Source organism: Engystomops pustulosus, chromosome 4 (genome assembly GCF_040894005.1).
Source record: "Engystomops pustulosus chromosome 4, aEngPut4.maternal, whole genome shotgun sequence".
NCBI classification, from domain to species: Eukaryota; Metazoa; Chordata; class Amphibia; order Anura; family Leptodactylidae; genus Engystomops; species Engystomops pustulosus.
Genome location: NC_092414.1, coordinates 5,975,818 through 6,003,712, shown reverse-complemented (window position 1 = coordinate 6,003,712; position 27,895 = coordinate 5,975,818). Strand labels below are relative to the sequence as shown.

The following is a 27,895-nucleotide window of genomic DNA, read 5'->3' as shown; positions in this document are numbered from 1 at the left end:
ATCGGTCTGGATGATTTTATTTTCCGATTTAGCCCTTTCGGTAAAACAATTGATGAGGTCACAAGACACGGAACACGATGGCGACCCCTCACATCATGTGACATCTCTGACTACGTGACTACGTTGATGTCCGGGGGATGGGGGCGGGGTGGATGAAGTTGACTTACGATGCAACATTGTAACACACGAGCAGACCGCGCAGGAGGAGACGCGCCGGCTCTCTTTGTGGATCTCTACTCATCTTTTTATTTACAGAAATAAAACCCAGAATGTAATTTTTTTTTTTTACAAAATAAATATTGCTTCCATTTAACTTATTATAATTATTAGATCTTTTTTTTTTCAATTTTTGAATTTTTTTTTTTTAACAAAATATAACCCAGGGTTCCGTTGAGATTCTCTCTGAGATTGGGGAGGGGGGGGGGGGGGAACGATGTATTGGTTGGTTGTGGTCCATAATGTTCCGTCACACAAAGGTATTGGGAGGGTTGGAGTCGATGGGCCAGGCCAGTTTTTTCTCCTTTGCTTCCCGATCGAATGAATCGTAAACGGATTCCTTGGCGGCGGTTTTCCCGGGGGCGGGAATCTCGCAGATTCCCACGTAGTTCCTCTTTGCCATGCGGGAGCTGGTGGTGATGGTGTAGGCGTTACTCCGGTAACACTTCATGGACGACATACAAAAGGTCTCCTTCATGCCACGTCGGAAGTTGGCGTTGTAGACAGAGTACAGTGTTGGCTTGGCAGCGGAGGATCCGAAGGAGAGCCAGGACACTGCCAGGTATGCCAGGCAGCACTGGCGCTGGTCGCTCTCATCCGGATGCCACAACTGCACGACGTAGAAGGGCAGCCATGACACCAGGAAGATCGTATTCAACATCAAGAACATTTTTATGGTTTTGACTTTGGTTCGGGGCACAATGTTCATGGTGCGTCTGACGCTGAGTCGGTCCGTGCCAATGCGCCAAATGTATTTCACTACTTTCTGGTAAAAGAGGAGGATGAGAGCGGAGGGCACGATGAAGCCCACCAGAAGATGGGCCACGCTGTAGACTGCCCCATCCCATGAGGGAGGCGGGAAGAAGTTGCAGTGTCCATCCACGACGTCGTAGAAGAAGAACGCCGGAGAGACGAAGGCGGCATCGAAGATCCAAGATGCCACGATCATCCTCTTGGCTTTCTCTCTCGAGACCTTGAAGCTCAGGGGGTAGAGGATGGTGTAGAAACGGTCAAGGCAGATGGACAAGAGGACATAGACCTGGACTCCGGGCGTCAGGTAGTGGAAATAACGCGCCAACTTACACATGGCGCTGCCCAATGCCCATCGTCCGGAGGTGATCTGCAGCAGAGTGAAAGGGGCGCTGCCGAGGCTCAGCAGCAGGTCCGCACACGCCAGAGATACCACAAAGTAATTCGTCGTCGATTGAGTCCGACGGCTCCGGTGAATGACCAGACAAACCAAAGCATTGCCAAAAACTGAGAGGATCCATATAAATCCAAAGATCACACCGGCCGCTGCCATCTCCCCGGGAAACAGAAGCTGCTCCGGGCCGGTGCTGTTCCTCTGCCCCGTGGTTCCTGGTATCCATGCTTCTTCTGCTGTCACCGGACACGTGGTCAGGCTGGTATTCGGCATCGGGTAGAGGAGGGTCGGCAGGACAAGGCGAGGCCTCTGCACATCCATGCCATGGGCAAACACCATCTCTGTCTGCAAGTGTGGGGTCCTGAGAAAATGCAGAAGATGGAGAGAAAATGTGAGAGGGCAGCGGCAATGGCGCAGAAGATACAGAGGAGAGACGACAAGAAGAAGATACAGAGGAGAGACGACAAGAAGAAGATACAGAGGAGAGACGACAAGAAGAAGATACAGAGGAGAGACGACAAGAAGAAGATACAGAGGAGAGACGACAAGAAGAAGATACAGAGGAGAGACGACAAGAAGAAGATACAGAGGAGAGACGACAAGAAGAAGATACAGAGGAGAGACGACAAGAAGAAGATACAGAGGAGAGACGACAAGAAGAAGATACAGAGGAGAGACGACAAGAAGAAGATACAGAGGAGAGACGACAAGAAGAAGATACAGAGGAGAGACGACAAGAAGAAGATACAGAGGAGAGACGACAAGAAGAAGATACAGAGGAGAGACGACAAGAAGAAGATACAGAGGAGAGACGACAAGAAGAAGATACAGAGGAGAGACGACAAGAAGAAGATACAGAGGAGAGACGACAAGAAGAAGATACAGAGGAGACGACAAGAAGAAGATACAGAGGAGACGACAAGAAGAAGATACAGAGGAGAGACGACAAGAAGAAGATACAGAGGAGAGACGACAAGAAGAAGATACAGAGGAGGCGACAAGAAGAAGATACAGAGGAGGCGACAAGAAGAAGATACAGAGGAGAGACGACAAGAAGAAGATACAGAGGAGAGACGACAAGAAGAAGATACAGAGGAGACGACAAGAAGAAGATACAGAGGAGAGACGACAAGAAGAAGATACAGAGGAGGCGACAAGAAGAAGATACAGAGGAGGCGACAAGAAGAAGATACAGAGGAGAGACGACAAGAAGAAGATACAGAGGAGAGACGACAAGAAGAAGATACAGAGGAGAGACGACAAGAAGAAGATACAGAGGAGAGACGACAAGAAGAAGATACAGAGGAGAGACGACAAGAAGAAGATACAGAGGAGAGACGACAAGAAGAAGATACAGAGGAGAGACGACAAGAAGAAGATACAGAGGAGAGACGACAAGAAGAAGATACAGAGGAGACGACAAGAAGAAGATACAGAGGAGAGACGACAAGAAGAAGATACAGAGGAGATGACAGGAGGAGGACGAGTTATAGGGACAGGAGGTGAGAGGAGAAGATACAGAGGAGATGACAGGAGGAGGACGAGTTATAGGGACAGGAGGTGAGAGGAGATACAGAGGAGATGACAGGGGGAGGACGAGTTATAGGGACAGGAGGTGAGAGGAGAAGATACAGAGGAGATGACAGGAGGAGGACGAGTTATAGGGACAGGAGGTGAGAGGAGATACAGAGGAGATGACAGGAGGAGGACGAGTTATAGGGACAGGAGGTGAGAGGAGAAGATACAGAGGAGATGACAGGAGGAGGACGAGTTATAGGGACAGGAGGTGAGAGGAGAAGATACAGAGGAGATGACAGGAGGAGGACGAGTTATAGGGACAGGAGGGGAGAGGAGATGATACAGAGGAGATGACAGGAGGAGGACGAGTTATAGGGACAGGAGAAGAGAGGAGAAGATACAGAGGAGATGACAGGAGGAGGACGAGTTATAGGGACAGGAGGGGAGAGGAGATGATACAGAGGAGATGACAGGAGGAGGACGAGTTATAGGGACAGGAGAAGAGAGGAGAAGATACAGAGGAGATGACAGGAGGAGGATGAGTTATAGGGACAGGAGGGGAGAGAAGATACAGAGGAGATGACAGGAGGAGGACGAGTTATAGGGACAGGAGGTGAGAGGAGAAGATACAGAGGAGATGACAGGAGGAGGACGAGTTATAGGGACAGGAGGGGAGAGAAGAAGATACAGAGGAGATGACAGGAGGAGGACGAGTTATAGGGACAGGAGGGGAGAGGAGAAGATACAGAGGAGATGACAGGGGGAGGACGAGTTATAGGGACAGGAGGGGAGAGAAGATACAGAGGAGATGACAGGAGGAGGACGAGTTATAGGGACAGGAGGGGAGAGGAGAAGATACAGAGGAGATGACAGGAGGAGGACGAGTTATAGGGACAGGAGGGGAGAGGAGAAGATACAGAGGAGATGACAGGAGGAGGACGAGTTATAGGGACAGGAGGAGAGAGGAGAAGATACAGAGGAGATGACAGGAGGAGGACGAGTTATAGGGACAGGAGGAGAGAGGAGAAGATACAGAGGAGATGACAGGAGGAGGACGAGTTATAGGGACAGGAGGGGAGAGGAGAAGATACAGAGGAGATGACAGGAGGAGGACGAGTTATAGGGACAGGAGGAGAGAGAAGAAGATACAGAGGAGATGACAGGAGGAGGACGAGTTATAGGGACAGGAGGTGAGAGGAGAAGATACAGAGGAGATGACAGGAGGAGGACGAGTTATAGGGACAGGAGGGGAGAGAAGAAGATACAGAGGAGATGACAGGAGGAGGACGAGTTATAGGGACAGGAGGGGAGAGGAGAAGATACAGAGGAGATGACAGGAGGAGGACGAGTTATAGGGACAGGAGGAGAGAGGAGAAGATACAGAGGAGATGACAGGAGGAGGACGAGTTATAGGGACAGGAGGAGAGAGAAGAAGATACAGAGGAGATGACAGGAGGAGGACGAGTTATAGGGACAGGAGGTGAGAGGAGAAGATACAGAGGAGATGACAGGAGGAGGACGAGTTATAGGGACAGGAGGAGAGAGAAGAAGATACAGAGGAGATGACAGGAGGAGGACGAGTTATAGGGACAGGAGGGGAGAGGAGAAGATACAGAGGAGATGACAGGAGGAGGACGAGTTATAGGGACAGGAGGAGAGAGGAGAAGATACAGAGGAGATGACAGGAGGAGGACGAGTTATAGGGACAGGAGGGGAGAGAAGAAGATACAGAGGAGATGACAGGAGGAGGACGAGTTATAGGGACAGGAGGGGAGAGGAGAAGATACAGAGGAGATGACAGGAGGAGGACGAGTTATAGGGACAGGAGGTGAGAGGAGAAGATACAGAGGAGATGACAGGAGGAGGACGAGTTATAGGGACAGGAGGGGAGAGGAGAAGATACAGAGGAGATGACAGGAGGAGGACGAGTTATAGGGACAGGAGGTGAGAGGAGAAGATACAGAGGAGATGACAGGAGGAGGACGAGTTATAGGGACAGGAGGGGAGAGAAGAAGATACAGAGGAGATGACAGGAGGAGGACGAGTTATAGGGACAGGAGGGGAGAGAAGAAGATACAGAGGAGATGACAGGAGGAGGACGAGTTATAGGGACAGGAGGTGAGAGGAGATACAGAGGAGATGACAGGAGGAGGACGAGTTATAGGGACAGGAGGTGAGAGGAGATACAGAGGAGATGACAGGAGGAGGACGAGTTATAGGGACAGGAGGTGAGAGGAGATACAGAGGAGATGACAGGGGGAGGACGAGTTATAGGGACAGGAGGAGAGAGGAGAAGATACAGAGGAGATGACAGGAGGAGGACGAGTTATAGGGACAGGAGGGGAGAGGAGAAGATACAGAGGAGATGACAGGAGGAGGACGAGTTATAGGGACAGGAGGAGAGAGGAGAAGATACAGAGGAGATGACAGGAGGAGGACGAGTTATAGGGACAGGAGGGGAGAGAAGATACAGAGGAGATGACAGGAGGAGGACGAGTTATAGGGACAGGAGGGGAGAGGAGATACAGAGGAGATGACAGGAGGAGGACGAGTTATAGGGACAGGAGGGGAGAGAAGAAGATACAGAGGAGATGACAGGAGGAGGACGAGTTATAGGGACAGGAGGTGAGAGAAGATACAGAGGAGATGACAGGAGGAGGACGAGTTATAGGGACAGGAGGAGAGAGGAGAAGATACAGAGGAGATGACAGGAGGAGGACGAGTTATAGGGACAGGAGGTGAGAGGAGAAGATACAGAGGAGATGACAGGAGGAGGACGAGTTATAGGGACAGGAGGTGAGAGGAGAAGATACAGAGGAGATGACAGGAGGAGGACGAGTTATAGGGACAGGAGGGGAGAGGAGAAGATACAGAGGAGATGACAGGAGGAGGACGAGTTATAGGGACAGGAGGGGAGAGGAGATGACAGGAGGAGGACGAGTTATAGGGACAGGAGGGGAGAGGAGAAGATACAGAGGAGATGACAGGAGGAGGACGAGTTATAGGGACAGGAGGAGAGAGGAGAAGATACAGAGGAGATGACAGGAGGAGGACGAGTTATAGGGACAGGAGGAGAGAGGAGAAGATACAGAGGAGATGACAGGAGGAGGACGAGTTATAGGGACAGGAGGTGAGAGGAGAAGATACAGAGGAGATGACAGGAGGAGGACGAGTTATAGGGACAGGAGGGGAGAGAAGAAGATACAGAGGAGATGACAGGAGGAGGACGAGTTATAGGGACAGGAGGGGAGAGGAGAAGATACAGAGGAGATGACAGGAGGAGGACGAGTTATAGGGACAGGAGGGGAGAGGAGATACAGAGGAGATGACAGGAGGAGGACGAGTTATAGGGACAGGAGGGGAGAGGAGAAGATACAGAGGAGATGACAGGAGGAGGACGAGTTATAGGGACAGGAGGAGAGAGGAGAAGATACAGAGGAGATGACAGGAGGAGGACGAGTTATAGGGACAGGAGGGGAGAGGAGAAGATACAGAGGAGATGACAGGAGGAGGACGAGTTATAGGGACAGGAGGTGAGAGGAGAAGATACAGAGGAGATGACAGGAGGAGGACGAGTTATAGGGACAGGAGGTGAGAGGAGAAGATACAGAGGAGATGACAGGAGGAGGACGAGTTATAGGGACAGGAGGGGAGAGAAGAAGATACAGAGGAGATGACAGGAGGAGGACGAGTTATAGGGACAGGAGGGGAGAGGAGAAGATACAGAGGAGATGACAGGAAGAGGACGAGTTATAGGGACAGGAGGTGAGAGGAGAAGATACAGAGGAGATGACAGGGGGAGGACGAGTTATAGGGACAGGAGGAGAGAGGAGAAGATACAGAGGAGATGACAGGAGGAGGACGAGTTATAGGGACAGGAGGAGAGAGGAGAAGATACAGAGGAGATGACAGGAGGAGGACGAGTTATAGGGACAGGAGGAGAGAGGAGAAGATACAGAGGAGATGACAGGAGGAGGACGAGTTATAGGGACAGGAGGAGAGAGAAGATACAGAGGAGATGACAGGAGGAGGACGAGTTATAGGGACAGGAGGTGAGAGGAGAAGATACAGAGGAGATGACAGGAGGAGGACGAGTTATAGGGACAGGAGGGGAGAGGAGAAGATACAGAGGAGATGACAGGAGGAGGACGAGTTATAGGGACAGGAGGTGAGAGGAGAAGATACAGAGGAGATGACAGGAGGAGGACGAGTTATAGGGACAGGAGGTGAGAGGAGAAGATACAGAGGAGATGACAGGAGGAGGACGAGTTATAGGGACAGGAGGAGAGAGGAGAAGATACAGAGGAGATGACAGGAGGAGGACGAGTTATAGGGACAGGAGGGGAGAGAAGAAGATACAGAGGAGATGACAGGAGGAGGACGAGTTATAGGGACAGGAGGGGAGAGGAGATACAGAGGAGATGACAGGAGGAGGACGAGTTATAGGGACAGGAGGGGAGAGGAGAAGATTACAGAGGAGATGACAGGAGGAGGACGAGTTATAGGGACAGGAGGAGAGAGGAGAAGATACAGAGGAGATGACAGGAGGAGGACGAGTTATAGGGACAGGAGGTGAGAGGAGAAGATACAGAGGAGATGACAGGAGGAGGACGAGTTATAGGGACAGGAGGGGAGAGGAGAAGATTACAGAGGAGATGACAGGAGGAGGACGAGTTATAGGGACAGGAGGTGAGAGGAGAAGATACAGAGGAGATGACAGGAGGAGGACGAGTTATAGGGACAGGAGGTGAGAGGAGAAGATACAGAGGAGATGACAGGAGGAGGACGAGTTATAGGGACAGGAGGAGAGAGGAGAAGATACAGAGGAGATGACAGGAGGAGGACGAGTTATAGGGACAGGAGGTGAGAGGAGAAGATACAGAGGAGATGACAGGAGGAGGACGAGTTATAGGGACAGGAGGTGAGAGGAGAAGATACAGAGGAGATGACAGGAGGAGGACGAGTTATAGGGACAGGAGGAGAGAGGAGAAGATACAGAGGAGATGACAGGAGGAGGACGAGTTATAGGGACAGGAGGTGAGAGGAGAAGATACAGAGGAGATGACAGGAGGAGGACGAGTTATAGGGACAGGAGGTGAGAGGAGAAGATACAGAGGAGATGACAGGAGGAGGACGAGTTATAGGGACAGGAGGTGAGAGAAGATACAGAGGAGATGACAGGAGGAGGACGAGTTATAGGGACAGGAGGTGAGAGGAGAAGATACAGAGGAGATGACAGGAGGAGGACGAGTTATAGGGACAGGAGGGGAGAGGAGAAGATACAGAGGAGATGACAGGAGGAGGACGAGTTATAGGGACAGGAGGTGAGAGGAGAAGATACAGAGGAGATGACAGGAGGAGGACGAGTTATAGGGACAGGAGGAGAGAGGAGAAGATACAGAGGAGATGACAGGAGGAGGACGAGTTATAGGGACAGGAGGTGAGAGGAGAAGATACAGAGGAGATGACAGGAGGAGGACGAGTTATAGGGACAGGAGGTGAGAGGAGAAGATACAGAGGAGATGACAGGAGGAGGACGAGTTATAGGGACAGGAGGGGAGAGAAGAAGATACAGAGGAGATGACAGGAGGAGGACGAGTTATAGGGACAGGAGGAGAGAGGAGAAGATACAGAGGAGATGACAGGAGGAGGACGAGTTATAGGGACAGGAGGGGAGAGGAGAAGATACAGAGGAGATGACAGGAGGAGGACGAGTTATAGGGACAGGAGGTGAGAGGAGAAGATACAGAGGAGATGACAGGAGGAGGACGAGTTATAGGGACAGGAGGGGAGAGGAGAAGATACAGAGGAGATGACAGGAGGAGGACGAGTTATAGGGACAGGAGGTGAGAGGAGAAGATACAGAGGAGATGACAGGAGGAGGACGAGTTATAGGGACAGGAGGGGAGAGAAGAAGATACAGAGGAGATGACAGGAGGAGGACGAGTTATAGGGACAGGAGGGGAGAGAAGAAGATACAGAGGAGATGACAGGAGGAGGACGAGTTATAGGGACAGGAGGTGAGAGGAGATACAGAGGAGATGACAGGAGGAGGACGAGTTATAGGGACAGGAGGTGAGAGGAGAAGATACAGAGGAGATGACAGGAGGAGGACGAGTTATAGGGACAGGAGGGGAGAGAAGATACAGAGGAGATGACAGGAGGAGGACGAGTTATAGGGACAGGAGGAGAGAGGAGAAGATACAGAGGAGATGACAGGGGGAGGACGAGTTATAGGGACAGGAGGAGAGAGGAGAAGATACAGAGGAGATGACAGGAGGAGGACGAGTTATAGGGACAGGAGGTGAGAGGAGAAGATACAGAGGAGATGACAGGAGGAGGACGAGTTATAGGGACAGGAGGAGAGAGAAGATACAGAGGAGATGACAGGAGGAGGACGAGTTATAGGGACAGGAGGGGAGAGAAGAAGATACAGAGGAGATGACAGGAGGAGGACGAGTTATAGGGACAGGAGGTGAGAGGAGATACAGAGGAGATGACAGGAGGAGGACGAGTTATAGGGACAGGAGGTGAGAGAAGATACAGAGGAGATGACAGGAGGAGGACGAGTTATAGGGACAGGAGGAGAGAGGAGAAGATACAGAGGAGATGACAGGAGGAGGACGAGTTATAGGGACAGGAGGTGAGAGGAGAAGATACAGAGGAGATGACAGGAGGAGGACGAGTTATAGGGACAGGAGGTGAGAGGAGAAGATACAGAGGAGATGACAGGAGGAGGACGAGTTATAGGGACAGGAGGGGAGAGAAGAAGGAGAGTAAAGTGAACAAGTCATCAGGAAATGATAACTCCAGAGCTGCAGTCACTCATTACATTTACATCCCAAAGGAAACCTGTCAGCAGGTGTGACCATATAGGCTGCAGCCAGTGTTATATATTGTCCCTGGAGAGATGTGTAACCATACCTTTGTATCTGATGTTAGTAGCAGCAGGACTGTGATTTACATTCCAGGATTGTACTGGGGAAGGAGTAGTTTCCTCTCTCGGATGAGCTCTGTGCACTCTGCCTGCTTCTCTAAGTATTCCACCAAAATCCAGTTAGTTTTGTCACATAACAGGAGGGAGCAGTGCAAAGAGCGCAGCAGTGTGAGGATGCACTCACAATCCTGGAATATAAATCCATGGGCCACATTTATCACTCGTTTTTTCTGTTGTTTTTGCGCCTTTTCATTCAGGCGCACCGTTTTTGCGCCATTTTTGCGATTAAACGCCAAACTTTCCCTCATCTATTTTACCAATCCAGATGTTTTGCTGCGCCTAATGATATTCATCACTTGCAACTTTTCATTTAGGCACAAAAACGGGTGCAAAAACACTCCAGCCCGAAGGTGGCGTTATCTGAGAAGAAAGCACTGAGCCCCTTTGCAGAAGAGCTCATTTCTAGCAGCAAAGCTCATCCAGACACTGGAACAGTGATGGCGAACCTTTTAGACACAGAGTGCCCAAACTAGAACCAAAACCCACTTTTATGTCGCAAACTGCCAAGATGACAATTTAAGCAATAACCTATTGATCCCAACTGTATCATAAGTCTTAATCGTATTGGCGTTCTGAGGACAACAATACAATAGAAAGAAAATTTGGATTGTAGCTTCCTTCCAGGGTCCCCTGAAGAGGAAGAAACTTTGAGTCATTTCTAGCAAATTGTGTGCTGGGGTGAAAGCCTGGGTGCCCACAGAAAGGGCTCTGAGTGCCACCACTGCAGTAGAACATATAATAGATACATTAGATACACTGCAGACACTAGTACAGATAATACAGACATTAGATACATTACAGACAGGAGATGCAGACTATTTACAGTTCATCACCTTCTATTTACAAAACATTCTGCAGACTCCTGAGCTCACAGCAAGAGAGAAGAGAACTTTGCACAAGTTTGCAGAAGTTTGCAGAAGTTTGCAGATACTACAGACAAGTGTCCCCCATGTAATTCTGCACAGTATCACCAGTGTGTCTGAGGGTACATTCACACGCGGTATGCCCGCCGTGCGGGCATACCGCCGTGTGCTGGAGGTGAGGAGGAGGTGACCCCTCCTCCCTCCATAGGAAATAGCGGCACACGGCCGCACATCCGCCGAAAGATAGAGCTTGCTCTATCTTCTTGCGGTGTGCGGCCCGGATCGGTGCCACACATGTGTGGCACCGGATCCCCGCCGTGCCGCTATTGCCGTCTATGGGGACGTACATGCGGCCGCATGTACGGCCCCGCAGACGGCAGTGTGAATGAGCCCTGAGGGGGATCCTGTGCAGAATTACAGGGGTGCAGCAGGAGACCAGCACTGGGGGGATCCCCTCTAGGAGAAGCCACTGCTGAGGAGGTCACTGGGTGCAGGGTGTCACACACCTGGGTGCTGCTGTGAGTGTTATCTTCATTCTGGGCTGTGGGAGAAGCAGAGAGGAGCTTGTAGCAGGATCACATGTAAGTGCCCGAATCTAACATTGCGCCTAAACTGCACCAAAATTGCGCCTAAACTGTGTTAAAGTAAAGTGATTAATAAGAGGCAGAAAATATACTTATCACAGATGGTTGTAGCTTGTGATAGTTCTGGCAAAACAGTGCGCCAGAATTTAGGCGCAACTACCGTACTACACTTAGGCGCACAAAAGTGATAAATGTGGCCCCATATATCACAGTCCTGCTGCTACTAACAACATATGCAAAGCTCTAATTACACATTTCCAGGGACAATACATAACACCGACTGCAGAGAGCACAGAGAACAGCAGTGTGAGGCCAATCGCTCAATATAAATCCATATATCGCAGTCCTGCAAGGTAGAGTTTTCTAGCCTCCAATTTATTGATAGCAAGCAGTGATCGTGGAAACAGTTAATGTGAAATCTCACCTGTTACGTCTAAAAAAAAAATCTCCTCCAAGGCCATGTGACAATGAGCAGAGAAGAGTCAGATTTTACCTGAGATGAGTCATGTTTAGAAGCTGGAGCTACTTCAGATGCCCCTATCTTCAATTCTATAGCACCTGGAAACAAACTGCTGGTGTCATATTAAAGATAACAAACTCATCTTTAAGATTTGGCACCTGACTGTGATATACAGAACAGGAGGTAGGTAAGGACATACCGTATTTTTCAGACTACAAGGCGCACCGGATTATAAGGCGCTCCATCAATAAATGCCTGCTAAAACGTCTAGTTTCATACATAAAGCGCTCCGGATTATAAGGCGCACCTGATTATAAGTTTGAATGACCAGCAGGTGGCAGACCTGTGCACAGTCCAAAGCAGCTGTTGTCTGTAAGTATGGGTCATATATAAGGCGCACTGGACTATAAGGCCCACTATACAGATTTTAAGGGCACCTTATAGTCTGAAAAATATGGTAGTTGGAAATGGAAGCTACAGATAAAGATCAAACTCCTGCATTTATTTCGGGATCTTTAGATCACAGAACCACAAGCCTGATCCAAAGATGTGATCCAAAAGATGAGATTCTTATGTTTAATATGACACCAGCAGAATCTTTCTAGGTGCTATGGAACCGAAGACAGAGAAGCCTGAAATGACTCTCCCTCTGCAGCCTCTAAACGTGATCCATCTCAGGTAAAATCTGACTCTTCTCTGCTCATTTTTTAGATCACATCAGGCTTGTGGGTCTGTGACCGACTTTGGTGGAACATTCTTAAAGGGAACGGGTGAGATTTCACATAACAGAAAGGACATTTCATCCCCGACCTGAGGGGCCAGGAGTTTAATAGGGTAACATCTGGCGACTGGTCCCCTTTAAGAGAAACCCATTAGAAAGTTGAAGGGGTTGTCCCACTCTTATGCTGTGTTTGGGGGTCCGACCACTAGGACCATCACAGATCAGCACAGGGGACTGGGAAGAAGTTGTGGACATGCGGCCTCATTCAGGGATGGGATTCCCTCAGACATTGGCTGTCCTGTTATTCCATCAGTCGGACCCCCAAGCAGTGTAGAATCATAACGTGATCCATGAGCGGATCCTGGTGCCCTGGACCCGGGGAGGAGATGTCCTGGTCTCCATCTCTGACGTCCCAGTTACCATGGAGCAGCCTGAATGCTGCGGAGACCATGGTCATTATGCGACCTTGGAGACCGTATGATGACAGGGAGGGAGAGAGGTTACACTAATTAAACCTACCCCATCCCTGGACCTGAGATTTAACCCCTTCAACACCACCCTATGACCTATAGGAATCCTGAAATCCTCAACTTCCCAAATGTATTGAAGCAGAGGCTACATGTTACCTGCACTGATACATTGTATCAGACAAGAGGTTTGATGGGGAGGGACACAAAACTCCTAAAATCTGCCATTGTGATATGCTTGGCTGTGGATTGTAGACTAAGAAATGTCCTCTGCGGGTAAATCCACTTCTAGAGGCTCCTATAGACCTATGTATTTCCCATTGTGTAGCCTGTCTAGCAGATCAGACTACACAAGCTTTGTAGTCTGTAACTATGGAGACACATATGTCTATATAGAAGCTATTTTCCATCAGGTTTATTTATATCATAGTCTCGGCTATGTCCTGCAGTCTACAAGACCCATCTATACACCTGAGCCCCCACAGCACGGCACCATCTACATCTACCCCCTTAATAATCCATCCCTGCACCCCCGGTACCCTCCATCCCTGCACCCCCGGTACCCTCCATCCCTGCACCCCCGGTACCCTCCATCCCTGCACCCCCGGTACCCTCCATCCCTACAAAATCCTCCATCCCTGCACCCCCAGGTACCCTCCATCCCTGCACCCCCAGGTACCCTCCATCCCTGCACCCCCAGGTACCCTCCATCCCTGCACCCCCAGGTACCCTCCATCCCTGCACCCCCAGGTACCCTCCATCCCTGCACCCCCAGGTACCCTCCATCCCTGCACCCCCAGGTACCCTCCATCCCTGCACCCCCAGGTACCCTCCATCCCTGCACCCCCAGGTACCCTCCATCCCTGCACCCCCAGGTACCCTCCATCCCTGCACCCCCAGGTACCCTCCATCCCTGCACCCCCAGGTACCCTCCATCCCTGCACCCCCAGGTACCCTCCATCCCTGCACCCCCAGGTACCCTCCATCCCTGCACCCCCAGGTACCCTCCATCCCTGCACCCCCAGGTACCCTCCATCCCTGCACCCCCAGGTACCCTCCATCCCTGCACCCCCAGGTACCCTCCATCCCTGCACCCCCAGGTACCCTCCATCCCTGCACCCCCAGGTACCCTCCATCCCTGCACCCCCAGGTACCCTCCATCCCTGCACCCCCAGGTACCCTCCATCCCTGCACCCCCAGGTACCCTCCATCCCTGCACCCCCAGGTACCCTCCATCCCTGCACCCCCAGGTACCCTCCATCCCTGCACCCCCAGGTACCCTCCATCCCTGCACCCCCAGGTACCCTCCATCCCTGCACCCCCAGGTACCCTCCATCCCTGCACCCCCAGGTACCCTCCATCCCTGCACCCCATGTACCCTCCATCCCTGCACCCCATGTACCCTCCATCCCTGCACCCCATGTATCCTCCATCCCTGCACCCCATGTATCCTCCATCCCTGCACCCCATGTATCCTACATCCCTGCACCCCATGTATCCTCCATCCCTGCACCCCCAGTATCCTCCATCCCTGCACCCCCAGTATCCTCCATCCCTGCACCCCCAGTATCCTCCATCCCTGCACCCCCAGTATCCTCCATCCCTGCACCCCCAGTATCCTAAATCCCTGCACCCCCAGTATCCTAAATCCCTGCACCCCCAGTATCCTAAATCCCTGCATCCCCAATATCATCTATCACTTCACCCCCAGTATCCTCCATCCCTACAAAATAATCAATCTCTGCAACCCCAGTATTATTTATCCCTGCACCCACAGTATAGTCCATCCCTGTACCCCCAGTATCCTCCATTCCTGCACCCCCAGTATTTTATATCCCTGCACCCCCAATATTATCCATCTCTGCACCCCAGCATCCTCCATCCATGCGCCCCCAGTATTATCTATCTCTGCACCCCAGCATCCTCCATCCATGCGCCCCCAGTATTATCTATCTCTGCACCCCAGCATCCTCCATCCATGCGCCCCCAGTATTATCTATCTCTGCACCCCAGCATCCTCCATCCATGCGCCCCCAGTATTATCTATCTCTGCACCCCAGCATCCTCCATCCATGCACCCCCAGTATTATCTATCTCTGCACCCCAGCATCCTCCATCCCTGCACCCCCAGTATCCTCCATCCCTACACCCCCGGTGATGCTGGTCCAAGCTGCAGGCCCCTCCATCCTCCCTGTAATGTGTATCAGGCCACTGGGCCGTCCAGCCCTGCATATAGAGGATGGGGCCGCGTACCCCAACTACAGCCTCTCCCCGGACAATGGATGATGTGCCCGGCATCTGCCCCTGACCTCCATCCCGAGCACATGCAGAGCTGCCCCCGATGCAGGACATCATCTGCACACCCAGGTAGATCCATGGCCACATACCTGCTCCAGCTGTGATGTCACTCAGCATCCTCCAGCCAGGGGGAGATGAGGGGGTCCCCCGGGCTGCGCCCCCATCACGGCTCTGCCATCCTGCCTGCTCCCGGGAGAAGCGACGATAAACACCCGGACACCACCGCAACAAAGCACCGACCCTCCCCCTGTCTGATCACACACCGAGGGGAGGAGGAGGAGGGATTCATGTGCTCCCCCTCCCCAAACTACAGCCTCCTCCTCACTACACATCCAGCAGGTATGTACACAGCACTGAGTGCAGCTCTGGAGGGAAACACAGGAAAATCAGTACAGGATAAGTAATGTCATGTATGTACACAGTGACTGCACCAGCAGCAGAATAGTGAGTGCAGCTCTGGAGTATAATACAGGATGTAACTCAGGATCAGTACAGGATAAGTAATGTCATGTATGTACACAGTGACTGCACCAGCAGCAGAATAGTGAGTGCAGCTCTGGAGTATAATACAGGATGTAACTCAGGATCAGTACAGGATAAGTAATGTCATGTATGTACACAGTGACTGCACCAGCAGCAGAATAGTGAGTGCAGCTCTGGAGTATAATACAGGATGTAACTCAGGATCAGTACAGGATAAGTAATGTCATGTATGTACATAGTGACTGCACCAGCAGCAGATAGTGAGTGCAGCTCTGGAGTATAATACAGGATGTAACTCAGGATCAGTACAGGATAAGTAATGTCATGTATGTACACAGTGACTGCACCAGCAGCAGAATAGTGAGTGCAGCTCTGGGGTATAATACAGGATATAACTCAGGATCAGTACAGGATAAGTAATGTCATGTATGTACAGTGACTGCACCAGCAGCAGAATAGTGAGTGCAGCTCTGGGGTATAATACAGGATGTAACTCAGGATCAGTGCAGGATAAGTAATGTCATGTATGTACACAGTGACTGCACCAGCAGCAGAATAGTGAGTGCAGCTCTGGGGTATAATACAGGATATAACTCAGGATCAGTACAGGATAAGTAATGTCATGTATGTACACAGTGACTGCACCAGCAGCAGAATAGTGAGTGCAGCTCTGGAGTATAATACAGGATGTAACTCAGGATCAGTACAGGATAAGTAATGTCATGTATGTACAGTGACTGCACCAGCAGCAGAATAGTGAGTGCAGCGCTGGAGTATAATACAGGATGTAACTCAGGATCAGTACAGGATAAGTAATGTCATGTATGTACACAGTGACTGCACCAGCAGCAGAATAGTGAGTGCAGCTCTGGAGTATAATACAGGATGTAACTCCGGATCAGTACAGGATAAGTAATGTCATGTATGTACACAGTGACTGCACCAGCAGCAGAATAGTGAGTGCAGCTCTGGGGTATAATACAGGATGTAACTCAGGATCAGTACAGGATAAGTAATGTCATGTATGTACACAGTAACTGCACCAGCAGCAGAATAGTGAGTGCAGCTCTGGAGTATAATACAGGATGTAACTCAGGATCAGTACAGGATAAGTAATGTCATGTATGTACACAGTGACTGCACCAGCAGCAGAATAGTGAGTGCAGCTCTGGAGTATAATACAGGATGTAACTCAGGATCAGTACAGGATAAGTAATGTCATGTATGTACACAGTGACTGCACCAGCAGCAGAATAGTGAGTGCAGCTCTGGGGTATAATACAGGATGTAACTCAGGATCAGTACAGGATAAGTAATGTCATGTATGTACACAGTGACTGCACCAGCAGCAGAATAGTGAGTGCAGCTCTGGGGTATAATACAGGATGTAACTCAGGATAAGTAATGTCATGTATGTACACAGTGACTGCACCAGCAGCAGAATAGTGAGTGCAGCTCTGGGGTATAATACAGGATGTAACTCAGGATCAGTACAGGATAAGTAATGTCATGTATGTACACAGTGACTGCACCAGCAGAATAGTGAGTGCAGCTCTGGGGTATAATACAGGATGTAACTCAGGATCAGTACAGGATAAGTAATGTCATGTATGTACACAGTGACTGCACCAGCAGCAGAATAGTGAGTGCAGCTCTGGAGTATAATACAGGATGTAACTCCGGATCAGTACAGGATAAGCAATGTCATGTATGTACACAGTGACTGCACCAGCAGCAGAATAGTGAGTGCAGCTCTGGGGTATAATACAGGATGTAACTCAGGATCAGTACAGGATAAGTAATGTCATGTATGTACACAGTAACTGCACCAGCAGCAGAATAGTGAGTGCAGCTCTGGAGTATAATACAGGATGTAACTCAGGATCAGTACAGGATAAGTAATGTCATGTATGTACACAGTGACTGCACCAGCAGCAGAATAGTGAGTGCAGCTCTGGAGTATAATACAGGATGTAACTCAGGATCAGTACAGGATAAGTAATGTCATGTATGTACACAGTGACTGCACCAGCAGCAGAATAGTGAGTGCAGCTCTGGGGTATAATACAGGATGTAACTCAGGATCAGTACAGGATAAGTAATGTCATGTATGTACACAGTGACTGCACCAGCAGCAGAATAGTGAGTGCAGCTCTGGGGCATAATACAGGATGTAACTCAGGATCAGTACAGGATTAGTAATGTCATGTATGTACACAGTGACTGCACCAGCAGCAGAATAGTGAGAGCAGCTCTGGGGTATAATACAGGATGTAACTCAGGATCAGTACAGGATAAGTAATGTCATGTATGTACACAGTGACTGCACCAGCAGCAGAATAGTGAGTGCAGCTCTGGGGTATAATACAGGATGTAACTCAGGATCAGTACAGGATAAGTAATGTCATGTATGTACACAGTGACTGCACCAGCAGCAGAATAGTGAGTGCAGCTCTGGGGTATAATACAGGATGGACACTGGTCTGAGGGGAGGGTGTGGGATTTAGTTTAGTATATAGTGTATTGTGTTTTCTGTGTTTGTTGCAATGTGGCATGTGATCTGTGTGGGGTGAGTTTATGTATATTTATGGTCATTTATGTTTATTTGTGGGTGTGGCTTGTCATTGTTTATTGGTTTGGTTTGGGATGTGATAATCTGTTGTGTGGGGGTTGTGATATTTGGTGCTTATTCATTTCGGTGTATTTTAAGTTATTGTTAAGGTAAGTTATTGTAAATATTTTTTATATATTGTATATTATGTTTGGTTTATGTTATATATTGTTATGTTTTATGTAACTCTGTATTACCAGCTGTAGCATTCAACCCCATATATATATATTTTTATTAACCTCTTAACGCTCAGCGTCCGATATATCGGACGCTGAGCTCAGCGACTTAGCACTCAGCGTCCGATATATCGGACGCTGAGCCGATGCCGGTTCAGCTCAAGATTAGAGCCGAACCGGCATCGGGAAACACGGGGTGCCGGCTGTGACTGATAGCCGTCACCCCAGTGTAACACCCGCGATCGGAGTTGTCTCTGATCGCGGGTGATTAACCCGTTAAATGCCGCGGTCATCACGACCGCGGCATGTAACATGCATCTGGGGTGTCTTTCCCCCACGATCAGCACCGATCATTGCTACGGTATCACTGGGGTCCGATCTGCACCCCAGTGTTACCTGCAGGAACTGACGGTAAGATGGCGTCTATGACGTCATCTTACTGGCAGAGTGCCACCCTATGCAAGTGCATAGGTTGACACTGATAATGCCCTGCAATACATAAGTATTGCAGGGTATTATTATGAACAAGCAATCAGATGATTGCTTGTTCATTTCCCATGGTGGAAAAAGTGAAAAAAAAAAAATTATTAAATAAAAAAATAAAGTAATAAATCACCAAAAATGCCCAAAAGCCCCAAAACATATAAAGAGCCATATAACTAAAAAAAAAAGTCTAAATCATAACACAAACCCCACATATATAGTATCACCGCGTCCGTAACAACCCGTAGAATAAAACTAAATAATTATTGAACCCGCACGATGAACGCCGTAAAAGAAAACTGTTATAAACCCTCCAAAAATTATGATTTTTACCTATTCAATCCCACAAAAAATGCTATAAAAAGTGATAAAAAAACCATATGTACTCTAGAATGATACTGGTGCAAAGTACAACGTGTCCCGCAAAAAACAAGCCATCAACCAGCTCCGTAGCCAAAAACGTAACAATGTTATGCCACTTGGAAGATGGCAATACAAAAATGATATATTTTTCCCCACAATAGGGTTTTATTTTACAAATTTAGTAAAACGCAAGAAAATATATTCGTGTCTGGTATCCCCGTTATCGTATAGACCCATAGAATAAAGATAACATGATTATTAGTCTATACGGTGAACACCACAAAAAAAAAGTAAAAAATCCAGTACAGAATTGATGCTTTTCTACTCATGACCTCAAAAAGAAGTTCCTAAATTTTCAACAATAGGCGATACCAACCCCAAAATGGTAACATTGGCAAAAGCATCTCATCCCGCAAAAAAAATGCCATCACATGGCCCCAATAACGAAAAAGCGAAAATTTTACAGCCTTCAAAAGGGGCCAATGAGGAAAGTAAAATCCTGGCAGCTGCAGGGCGCTCCTTCCCTTCTGCGTCTCGCTGTGCCCCCATAAAACAAGTAATGGCCACATGTGGGGGGTCTCTGTACTCGGAAGAAATTGTAGAACAAATTTTATGGTGGGTTTTGTATTTTTATCTTTTGGAAATGTGTAAATTTTAGGGCTAAATGAACGTATAAGGGAACAATATGACTATTCTAAATTTCGCCTCCATTTTGATTCATTTACTATGAAGATCTCAAGGGGTTAACAATCTTCGTAAAATCTGTTTCTGATAGCTTGAGGGGTGCAGATTTGAAATTGGGTTGGTTATATGGGGGGTTTTCATGCTAAATATGTAAATTTTCATTCAAAACTGTATATATCCCCAAAATAGTCAATTCTGAAAATCCGGAAAAGCGCTATTCTATTTGTAAGCCGCGAGACATCAAAATATATTATCCAGACATTTCAGAAATGGTGAAAATGTAAAGTAGACAAATGGGAAATGTTATTCAGCAACTTATTTAGGTGGTAAATCGATCTGCCTGAAAATGTAATGATTTTGAATTTCAAAAAAAGTGAGATTTTTCAAAAAATTCATCATTTTTTCTTTTTTTTGGAAAATAAACGCAAAACTTATCAGCCGACATTTACCACTAAAATGAAGCACAACATGTGGGGAAAAAACAATCTCAGAATCGCTTTGATAAGTAAAAGTGTTCAAAAGTTATAACCATATAAAGCGACGCAGGTCAGAATCCAAAAAATGGGGCTGAGCCTTAAGCTGTAAAATGGCTGCGTCCTTAAGGGGTTAATAGTGATTCCAAAAATGAGCCCTCAAACATCTACACAGGGTTTAGGGATTGGTTTAGACAGTGTCATCACTTCCAATGTAACAGGATAAAAAAAAATCACGTAAGAAGTAGCGGCGCCTATGAAGCCAGATCTCAGGAGACATTGGCCCTTTACCCCTATTCACAGCGGGGAAGAGAGAGTCCATGGTGTGAACACTCCCCATAGGAATCTATGACTTCTCTACTAGCAGCAAAACCGCCAAATACAGCAGAGTACACTGCTGCCCCCTCCTGGTATACAAGGGAGATGACATATACACGGCTTCTTACAGCCTCCACCAATCACAGCCGTGTAACCCCTTAGACCAGTGGTTCTCAACCTTTCTAATTCTGGGACCCCGCAATACAGTTCCTCATGTTGTGGTGACCCCAAACCATGCAACTCGCAGTAAAAACACAATAAAATTGCAGCTCCGATGGCTTTAGGTGACCCCCGGTTTTGGTCATTCGACCCCCGCTGGGGTCCCGACCCACAGGTTGAGAACCGCTGCCTTAGACGCTGCGGGCAGAATGAGACCACAGCATCTAATATCTTCTAGATGTCCCCTCATGAAAATTTATTGAAGGTGGGTACATGATATCACACCTTTAGGTATCCTACTGCGATAAAATTTTAAAAAAAAATGATCAAAGGCTTAAAAATATCTAAAAAAACCCCAAAAACAATAACCCCCCTTTAATCCTTTTAAACAATATTAAGAAACATTAATAAAATCCCCCCATATTTGGTAGCGATGCAGCATACTGAGCGTTGGAAATTAAAAAAAACCCTCAATAGACTGAGGGCTCGTTCACACGTTGCGTTTTGGTTGCGTTTTCATTGCGTTTGAAACGCATATACAACAGCTGATGTGAGGTAATTTGCCTAATTACATTACCGTTTACGTTTGTAAACGCAATGTTAACGCATGCGTTAACAAAACACATGCATTAACGCTTTGTTAACGCATGCGTTAACATCGCGTTTACGATGCGTTTTGTAAACGGAAACGTTAACAGTGATGTAATTAGGCAAATCACCTCTCCTCAGCTGCTGTATATGCGTTTCAAACGCAATGAAAACGCAGGTCAAAACGCAACGTGTGAACGCGCCCTGATTTTTTAGAAAGTCTGATCTACTCCCAGAGGGCACCGATGAAAATAACTGCGCATCACACAAAAAAAAAAAAATAAACCCTCGCCCAGCTCCGGCAGTAGGAAAATAAAAAAAAAATAAGCTACATCTTCATGAAGGTGGCGCCGCAAAAACTAAATATATATATATATATATATATATATATATACACACATATATGTAAATTAGGTATCACCCGAATGGAACTGACCCTCAGAATAAAACAGGAGGTTACATGTGGACGGCACAGTAAATACAAAACCCGCAAAAAAAAAGGCGCATGCGGGGGGCGCTGTTTATTGTCAATCGTACTGCGTTTAGAGTACGGAAAATGGGGGGGGGGGGGGACGGAAACACAAGAAACGAACAAGGGCCAGGACAGTTAATGGACACCCAAGCACAATCCTTGGGTACAATGCCTAATATTTAATATTCTGAAGACATTTGTGGCCCAAGGAAGTAATTTATGGGCTATTGGCATCTCTGTCATCCGTCGACATGAACTATAGTTTACATTTTTCCCATACAAAATAGTTAGTTTACAAAATTATACACATATGTGTTACATTTACCTCAGAAAACATCAAAAACACTAACTTTCTCCACACAAAACTGACCATTCTCCTCAAACTTTGTCTCCTCTAGTCACTTGTACACCCAGAATCATTTTCCCGCCTTAAATTGGTAATGAAGTTGAAGCGCTCCAGCAATGATTCCTGGGATTTGTAGTTCAACGGCCGCCTCTGGTTATTTGCGTTTACAAGACAGGAACTGCAGCTCCCAGAACACCGCGCACGGCTGAGGGTTTCTGGGAAGTGTAGTTCCGATCTTGTAATAACAAACGGCTGTATAAGCGAATAGTAAACTACAAATCCCAGAAGTCATTGCGGGTAGACCGTGAGAGGGAAAGTGATGTTGATGTTTTTAGAGGGTAATAATGGCAGGGGATGAGGAGAATGATGGAAAGGCTGTGCCTTGAAGTAAACCACACATGATTGCTTTGCTGGTGCTTGTAGTTCTCTTGCACCTGCAGAGCCAGTTTGCTGACATTATCATCATGGCTGTTATTTCATCACTGATATAATTATGTAGATTTTGGCTGACCATAACCATGTCATTCAATAAAGCCACAATCATTTTCCTCATTTTCACCAACTCTGCTTTCCATCAGTGAATAAAATCATTTTACTTCATCTCCAGAGTCTCCACTTACATTGACAATGTTAATATACACGGTTCAGACTCGGGCCGTGTTCACACATTGTGCATGAATTAGGTTTTGAAATGCAATTTAAGTGTTTTGCGGAGGAGCTATTTCCGAACATTGATGCGTTTACATCTAAACGCTTGCCATCCGAAACTAGCGACACGCTTTGACTCGTTTACTTGCTATTTCCTGAACACAAGCGTTTAGGCCTAAACACATCAGCATTTTGGAGTTACTCCTTCCCGATGCACTTGAATTGCCGGAGTATCATATGCCAGACCCCCACAGGTCTGATATTCGGAATAGCATTTATCACAAAATCATCCTTCACTATATTAATACACTGATTCCTGAGTCACGTCGTTGCTCTGTCAGCATTAAACCTCCTGCGAGAGCGAGGGGCTGTACCGAAACGTGCGGCTCCTGTGCAAACAGGGATTCGGTGATTGTATGTACCGCACAGCGCGCCATTAACCATATACAACAATGGGGGTCATTTTTCCCCCTTGCTGTTGGTGTTTTCGTGCCGTTTTCCTGCAAAAAGGCCATTTTTTAATGTTACACCTCAATTTGCCGTGGTTTTGCACCCTATTTGTCATTACATTGCGCTTCTTCACAGATGTTTGCACCCTATTTATTATACTATTGCGCCTACATGGACACAAATAACTGCGCTATAACAGGCCAGTCCTGACCACGCTTAGGAAAATCAATGTTATGATTTGCGCAACAAATTGCGCCTTTTTTAAATTTACGCCTAATAAGGCGCAAAAAAAATCTGCATTTGACAAAAAGCCAAAATGACAAAGACAAAGAGGTGCAAAAAATAGACTCACAACAGGCGCAAAAAGAGCACAGAGAAGGGGGAAATAAGATAAACGACCCCCATAATGTTCCTAGGTGTATCCTACGTGTATATGACAATACCTCTAGTAACAATGCCTTTAATTTTAGCTTTCACATTTCTCCATGGTGAAGACACACGCCCCGCATGGCTCCCTAGGTCACAGCTGCTTTGCATTTCCCTATTATGATATGTTTTTCTTTTACTAAATATGATATGATAGTGAGTTATGACACCACACAGGTGTGATCCGGTGTTGTTTGGCTCTGCAGGGGTTAAGCCCGGTGTAATTCCCGCAGGTTACGGAGCCGTTCCAGCATTGGTGGTGCTGCCCTCGGGGGATCCGTATGCACCTGGAGGATTGTGCAGGAATAATACTTGTGCATTGTGTGGAAGGCATCGGGTAGAGTACGCCCGCTCTCCTAAATCTACACCCGGAGGGGTCACCTGGAGCTCGCGCTGCGTCCACCTCCCATTGTGCTGAGCCAGCACTTCACCAAATAATGTGAGTAGCTTCCCCTGGGGTGGTCTCAGAGGATGGAAATATATATATAACCATCCAGTGTCAGCTATCATCTTCATGCTTTACCACCCCTGAGTCGTTTCATTGTTCTCTGTTATCAGCCATTTTAAGTTGATTGTAGTGTTCTTCAATGGTATGGGTAGCGGGAAGTGTGGAAAGCTCCCTGCCCCACCATGTTCACATAGGCTGTCACATAACCTATCCCATCCTGAAAACCCTCAAAGTTTGCATTCACATGTGGCGTTTACATAAATGCAATGTAAATGCAACATGTGAACGCAGCCTAAGTTTTGGATGCGTCTTCCTCCCGTTTTGAGACACATTACGAAGTTCCCTCCAAGAATGTGGCCTTATTATGCATCTCGTGTCATGCATCAGTGTAAAGGGGCGAAATCTCCACAAAAATTTGCATGTGAATTGCATAAGATTTTGCCACTGTCCTTGGTGTGTGAGATATCGTTAATCTTGGGACAACCCCTTATCTGGCCTACAGAGCCGAATTCCTATTTGACGTGACGGCCATCTGCGTCCCAATCGTAGTGTCTAACGTTACACTGTCATTAAGAGATTAGCACAGACAATAGAGAGTGAACCATCTGTCCTTCTGTTTCAGGGACTTCACCGCTTGTGGGAATCCTTGGTGATGATGAAGTGACTGGATTTAGAAACCCGAGCAAGAAAAAAAATTGTGAAACCGGCCAAGATTCAATAATCTGCGTCCAGTGATCCTCAAGACATGTCCTGCTCAGAGGCCTCGACCTCAAGCTACCTCAGGACCTCCCGGGAATGCGAGGAGGATGCCGTGGCACACCCTGACCTGGTCACAATATCTGATGAGGGAACGTTAGACTTCAGACCGGGATGTAACCAGACGGCTCAAGATCTCGTCAACTCAATCCTATCACCTAGGACTTGGGAGAAGTATCTGGCCTCCTGGAAGTCATGGATGCAGTTCAAGAGAGCAGCGCGCCAAAGAGGATGGTGCCGGGCTGAGAAGATCATGGTGGACTTCTTTGAACATCTAATATCCAGTGGGTACAGCAGGGGGAAAGTGGTGGGCACCTTAGCCGGAATCTCGTTTTGCTTGCAGATCATGGAAAAGAAAGATGTCACCAAACAGTTCCTCATCCAGCAGATGTTGACGAGCTGGAGGAACAAGGAGATGGAGGACAATGTGGACACGGAGAGTAATGGCGACTACGGGGAGCTCCTGACCCCCGAGATGCTGGCCTCAGTGCTCTACGCCACCAAAAAGGTCTGCTTCGACAACAACGAGAGCCGGCTCTTCGCTGCCGCCTTCACTTTGGCGTTCTATGGCTCCTTCGACATGGAAGAGCTGACGGCCAGAAGCAAAGACGAAGACGGCACTGGACTCTTGTTCAAAGACGTCATCGTAGAGCGCAACTCCATCTATTGTAAGATGCAGAAAGTCCGATCAAACAAGAGCCAATGGGTGGAGGTGAAAAAGCGTGACGACAAATTCTTATGCCCCCTGAATAGGATGAGGAAATACCTGGAGGTGAGGCCGGAGGGGGGCAGAAACTTTTTCATGCATGAGAACGGGACACCGCTGACGCAGTTCCAGTTCAGCAGGGTCCTGTCCTTTGCCCTGGATGAAGCGGGGATCGATTCAAGAAGGTTTGGACCTCATTCCCTGTCTTACAAGACATGAAGATGCCGAGCCAGCAGGGGGTGCGTGATATGTGCGAAGCGTGATAAGTGATAGAGATTTTGGTTGATACTTGGATTAAGATTTGGCAACATGAGCGCAAAGCGTGATGCAGGATCCTCAGCGCAAATCAGTCCAGTCTGGACGTATCCATTGTGGGATGTATAATCTGATAATCTGATGTGTATCTGCTAGACCAGCACGCAAATTTTTTCGTTGTGGAGCTTAAGTCTGCGTTCACACGTTGCCTTTTCAAATGCAAAGGAAAATGGTGTTACCCAATCAATGATTTGTTTCCTCTGAAACTCATGATATCAGGAATGAGCATGTAACCAGTGGAAAACACAAGGTGCTTGTTACCGATCGCATGCGTTTCAGTGTGTAAACGCATCTGAATGTGTCTGAACTGCGTTTTGAAATGTAATGTGTGAACACGGCCACAAAAGGGACACAAAATCTGCCTTGCAGGTGGATACAATTTATTGTTCCCTGATATCAGCTATGTCAGACACTAGTGCAGATTGCTAATGACCCTAATCTGCAGGTCCTAGGTGAGGATCTGGATGCAATCTATTGTTCCCTGCTATCAGCCACTAGTACCGATTCCTAAAGACCCTAATCTCTGCAGGACATCAGCAGGTTCTATGTGAGGACCTAGGTGGAATCTATTGTTCCCTGCTATCAGCCACTAGTGCAGGATATCAGCAGGTCCTGGGTGAGATTGGCGTCAGTGAATAGCTTCCCCTGTATATAGCTTCTTCCTGTAGTAGGTGTTGGTGCGGGTCATCACGTTGGGTGGGTACTATAGACGGTGAGGGGTTAGGTTATTATATGATGTAATATAACGGATAATACTTCCTGTGTGTCTCCATATTGGGCCATATCCCTCTATAGTGAGAAATCTCCAGTGCATTTTGGATTCCCCTCGCTTGCCGCCATCTTCCTGGAGACCTCTCTCGGGTCTTTGAAGGACATTTTCCATGTGCCCTCAGATGTGATTGTTGTTTCTCTTCATCCCACAGAATCCTGTGTCTTATCATCTGTATCTTTCATTGTCTTCGTCTTGGAATAAAGTTTTCATAAATTCTCTTTGTTGGGTTTTCACTTTCCGTCACTGTGACGTGGGACGCGTGGACGCCGCCGTTGTTATTCTGTTGTCCAGAACGTTGACCTGTGACCCGGGTGGAGTTATGTTCTGTCTTATATCCTTCCTTATCAGTTCCTACATCATATACGAGGAGAGATTGTGTTACATAATATTATTGCAACATTGTATTTATTCTTAAAGGGGAACACCAGATTTTTTTGCAAAATGCCTTTTATTAATCCCTGATAAATTCTAATTACCATGACGGTATCCCATATAATTATGGAGAGCCCATTTAATTCTTCCTGGAACATCTACAGACAAGGGTCTCGCCTTCAGCCTCGTCATGGTGTTGCAGTGACAACAGGTAAGCCAAACAGACACGGGGAGGACACACAAGCTTCATGCAGACCTTGGTCAGATTTGACTCCTGAGCCTAATGTGACTTGGCCCAGAAGCTTCCACTCTTACAGATGATGGGAACCACCTAGGGTTGGGGGACTCATCTAGTCCTTGAATAGGAACCCACATCTAGGTCTGTGGTCAGGAGGTGGTAGTCTGATTAGGGGGGATCCGAGTGTGTGTCCCCCTATAACAGCTAGGAGCAGACTCATTGGGTCATTATGTCACCTCTTACCGCTGGACTACTATACCCATCAGGAAGTCATCTCAACATCCAGGACCCCTGTGAGATTGACACGTGACAAGTGGGAGGTGGGCCGTGCTGCAGTTAC

The 27,895-nt window shown here is 47.9% G+C and overlaps 2 protein-coding genes across 6 annotated transcripts; one reads left to right on the top strand and one right to left on the bottom strand.

Annotated features, from left to right (window-relative positions):
* On the bottom strand, positions 1-22,599 carry GPR19 (G protein-coupled receptor 19). Of its 4 annotated transcripts, none has more exons than XM_072144884.1 (2): positions 22,449-22,599; positions 1-1,721 (listed from the first exon to the last, which is right to left on the bottom strand). In XM_072144884.1, the coding sequence occupies exon 2, from the start codon at positions 1,697-1,699 to the stop codon at positions 467-469; it is 1,233 nt and encodes a 410-aa protein (XP_072000985.1). In that variant the 5' UTR covers positions 1,700-1,721; positions 22,449-22,599; the 3' UTR covers positions 1-466. The 4 variants fall into 4 exon arrangements, with proteins under 4 accessions (XP_072000985.1, XP_072000982.1, XP_072000984.1 ...); XM_072144881.1 differs by having other exon boundaries at positions 22,429-22,563; XM_072144883.1 differs by having other exon boundaries at positions 22,404-22,562.
* LOC140125938 (uncharacterized) lies at positions 15,497-27,163 on the top strand. Of its 2 annotated transcripts, XM_072144885.1 has the most exons (3): positions 15,497-15,607; positions 24,182-24,387; positions 25,019-27,163. In XM_072144885.1, exon 3 carries the CDS (start codon positions 25,142-25,144, stop codon positions 26,075-26,077), a length of 936 nt encoding a protein of 311 aa, XP_072000986.1. In that variant the 5' UTR covers positions 15,497-15,607; positions 24,182-24,387; positions 25,019-25,141; the 3' UTR covers positions 26,078-27,163. The 2 variants fall into 2 exon arrangements, with proteins under 2 accessions (XP_072000986.1, XP_072000987.1); XM_072144886.1 differs by lacking the exon at positions 15,497-15,607 and having other exon boundaries at positions 24,161-24,387.
* Positions 27,164-27,895: the final 732 nt, after the last annotated feature.

Excerpts from the sequence above, each read along its gene's own strand:
- GPR19 (XM_072144881.1), bottom strand. The coding sequence starts at position 22,451 with ATGGTCAGTTTTGTGTGGAGAAA. Across the intron at positions 1,722-22,428 it reads GTCAGTTTTGTGTGGAGAAA|GACCCCACACTTGCAGACAG; the intron begins GTTAGTGTTTTT and ends GCATTTTCTCAG.
- LOC140125938 (XM_072144885.1), top strand. The coding sequence starts at position 25,142 with ATGTCCTGCTCAGAGGCCTCGACCTCAAGCTACCTCAGGACCTCCCGG.